The 2500-nt window shown below is 47.4% G+C and overlaps 1 protein-coding gene across 1 annotated transcript in view; it reads left to right on the plus strand.

Annotated features, from left to right (window-relative positions):
• The window catches only part of LOC122249345 (uncharacterized), a 6995-nt gene that overhangs the window by 2326 nt on the left and 2169 nt on the right, over positions 1-2500 (plus strand). Inside the window, exon 1 of the mRNA XM_086541765.1 lies at positions 1-2500. This exon is cut by the window's left edge and continues 2326 nt beyond it; it is cut by the window's right edge and continues 2169 nt beyond it. Coding sequence (XP_086397891.1) covers positions 1860-2500 — 641 coding nt within the window. The 5' untranslated portion in view covers positions 1-1859.

The raw sequence follows: 2500 nt of genomic DNA on the forward strand, positions 1-2500 counted from the left end.
TGAGACTGACATCTCAGTGTCGTGGGTTCGAGCCCCACGCTGGGCACGAAGCACTGACAGCTATTCCCTGATTGACATTATCTGATCCCTGTACTTATAGTGGAGCCTGATCCAGCTTGGGGTTTGTGAATCGTGACACGTGCCGTCCACGGGGCCGCGGGGCTTGTAGGCTGCGGCTCATCTTAGTGTCGTCAGTGTGCTCACGTACTCACATGTGACCTGTGGTGTGATCTCTTTGTCCTAGTTCGTCTAAGAAAATATCGTTTTCAATTCCAGATACATGTACGGAATTCTTCAACATGTACATTAGTTTTTTTCTGTGAAAGGCATCGTAATGTTTAGTGTTAGTGTTTTTCTTGTGCGGATCAGTATCCGGTTTCTAACGTTTATGTTGATTAGATTGTTCTTTTATCGTGGGGACGAATCACTAGGACCTGGTAGAAAGGCAATGTTTTAACATGTAGTGTAATGATAACTAATGCCTCCGTGATTGTCTGGTATATATAGTCATCACATCATTAACAACGGTATGATGACATGAGATATATTAATAGTAGGCTAATGATCACTCCAATACTAGTAACACAGTAACTACTTTCACTGCTTCTCTAGTATGATCCTAATGATTAAAACGCTCTCTTTACTACTACTCTAATGAAAGATTTTGTGTTATGACACTTAGAAGGCAATATAACTGCTGTCAACAAGGGTTTATCGTCGGCGGTTCACATTGCTACAGACAGCAGCGTCCCCGAGAGATGATGACGTACATAATGTGATTATTGTTATCAATTTATGATGCAGCGAATAGATTTAATAAATGTTTAGCATCACGATCGCATTGCTAGACGATTGATATTAGATATAAACGATGTATCAATGCCCTTGTAATGACTTGTAGTCAGTTGGAATGGCGTTCCACTTCAGCTGTAGTACTGATGGCTTGTGCTTTATAAATTGCATCAGTACTTAATCTTTGTATATTTTCTGTTTGATCATTAACTGTGATGCAAATACTTCAAGCAGAACTGGCTTTTTATAAAGCATAAATGTCTATCGTCATTTGATCTTGATATGTTGGAGAGTGTCACTTAAGAGCTGAAGTCATGCATCAGAAAAAAAAATCCGCAGAGCAGCTTCGACGCCGAGCGTGCATGATTCATACTCGATGATCCAAGAGTCATTCGTATAATGTTTGAAATGACAGTCACATCTGTAGGGTTGGAGTAGGTCTAAGTTCGAGTAGTGATTTTGAAGTTTTTCGGTGTTGGTTAAGGGTCTCGAGAGCACTCTTTTGAAAGTACGAGTTATCTATAGCCTATCATGAGTTTGCTCGGCTGTGCTTCTTGGCTATGTGAGTAAGCCTTATTAGGTGTGCGTTTTCAAAATGTAAATGGATTATCACAAACCAAGAGGACCATCGCAAATATGTGATTCTTGCATACAAAAAAACACATAAGAATACTAATATACTATTGAGCTCGTAAGAAAAAAAGGTTGCGAAAGCTAATTGCGTTAATTCATTTTATATCATCAGTTGTTATATAGACAGTGTGTAAATAGTAAGTAAAAGGATTTAAAAGTTAGTAAGGATTTCGATCCATGGCTTCGAGAAACCAGTGAGAAGCACAAGGTTGACTTTGCGTGCAAGGTGATCCGGGAGAGATCGAGTGTCACTTGAGCGACGTGGCACGAGATGGATGTTAGAGCAGGTGGCAGGTGAGGCCGCGCGAGAGGAGATTCTCCTGCCACAATGCCTCAGTATCAGGGCTTGCTGAACCTGCACAGGTAGTCACTCCTGCCGCTGCTTGCCCTTCCCCTGCGTTCTCCATTGCCCCTTTAGTGTCACCCCAAGCACCATGTCAGACTATGTTGGCGATGGCCTTGGTTGGTCATGCGGCCGGTTAGTGCCTCCCGTGGCCCTCATGTCCTCCAGAGACACTGCCACTACCACTTGGCGCTCTCCAGGGGACGCCCGTATACTGCCAGGCCCTTCGGTCAGGGCCTCTCGGAGTGCAACAGTAACTGCGCGCTCCTTCGCCGGAATATCCCGGCGTCGGGGACTGCCGATGGGCACGGCATGGGGCACCATGGATCCTCTAGCCCCTCCAGCGCCGGCGCCCTTGGTGGCACCTCTGGAGAGTGTGGATAGACCGGGAGATTCGCCTCTAGTGACGGTGCATCTCAAGAACCACAGCTGCGCGGCGTCCGGCTCCGAGGCCTTCTTCAACCTGAGCCAGCATGGCGGCCGCCGTGGCACAGCCATATCCCGCTCCTCTTCCTGCGTGTCCGCCATCAGCAGGAATTCCTACCGGTTGCACTCCCTCACGCCTCCCACGCCGCCCACCATTCCCACGACCCATACCAGTTTAGGGCGTCGCACGAGCAATGCTCTGAACAGCCGAAGAGTCGGACGGAGTTACAGTGTGGCTCCCGCGGACTGGTCTTCTTCGGCCATGACGGGCGCGCGCGTGGTGGGGCGGCGCGCCCAGCGTCTCCA

This window comes from Penaeus japonicus, unplaced genomic scaffold (assembly GCF_977035675.1).
Source record: "Penaeus japonicus unplaced genomic scaffold, GWHDUDI00000001_assembly GWHDUDI00000011, whole genome shotgun sequence".
NCBI classification, from domain to species: Eukaryota; Metazoa; Arthropoda; class Malacostraca; order Decapoda; family Penaeidae; genus Penaeus; species Penaeus japonicus.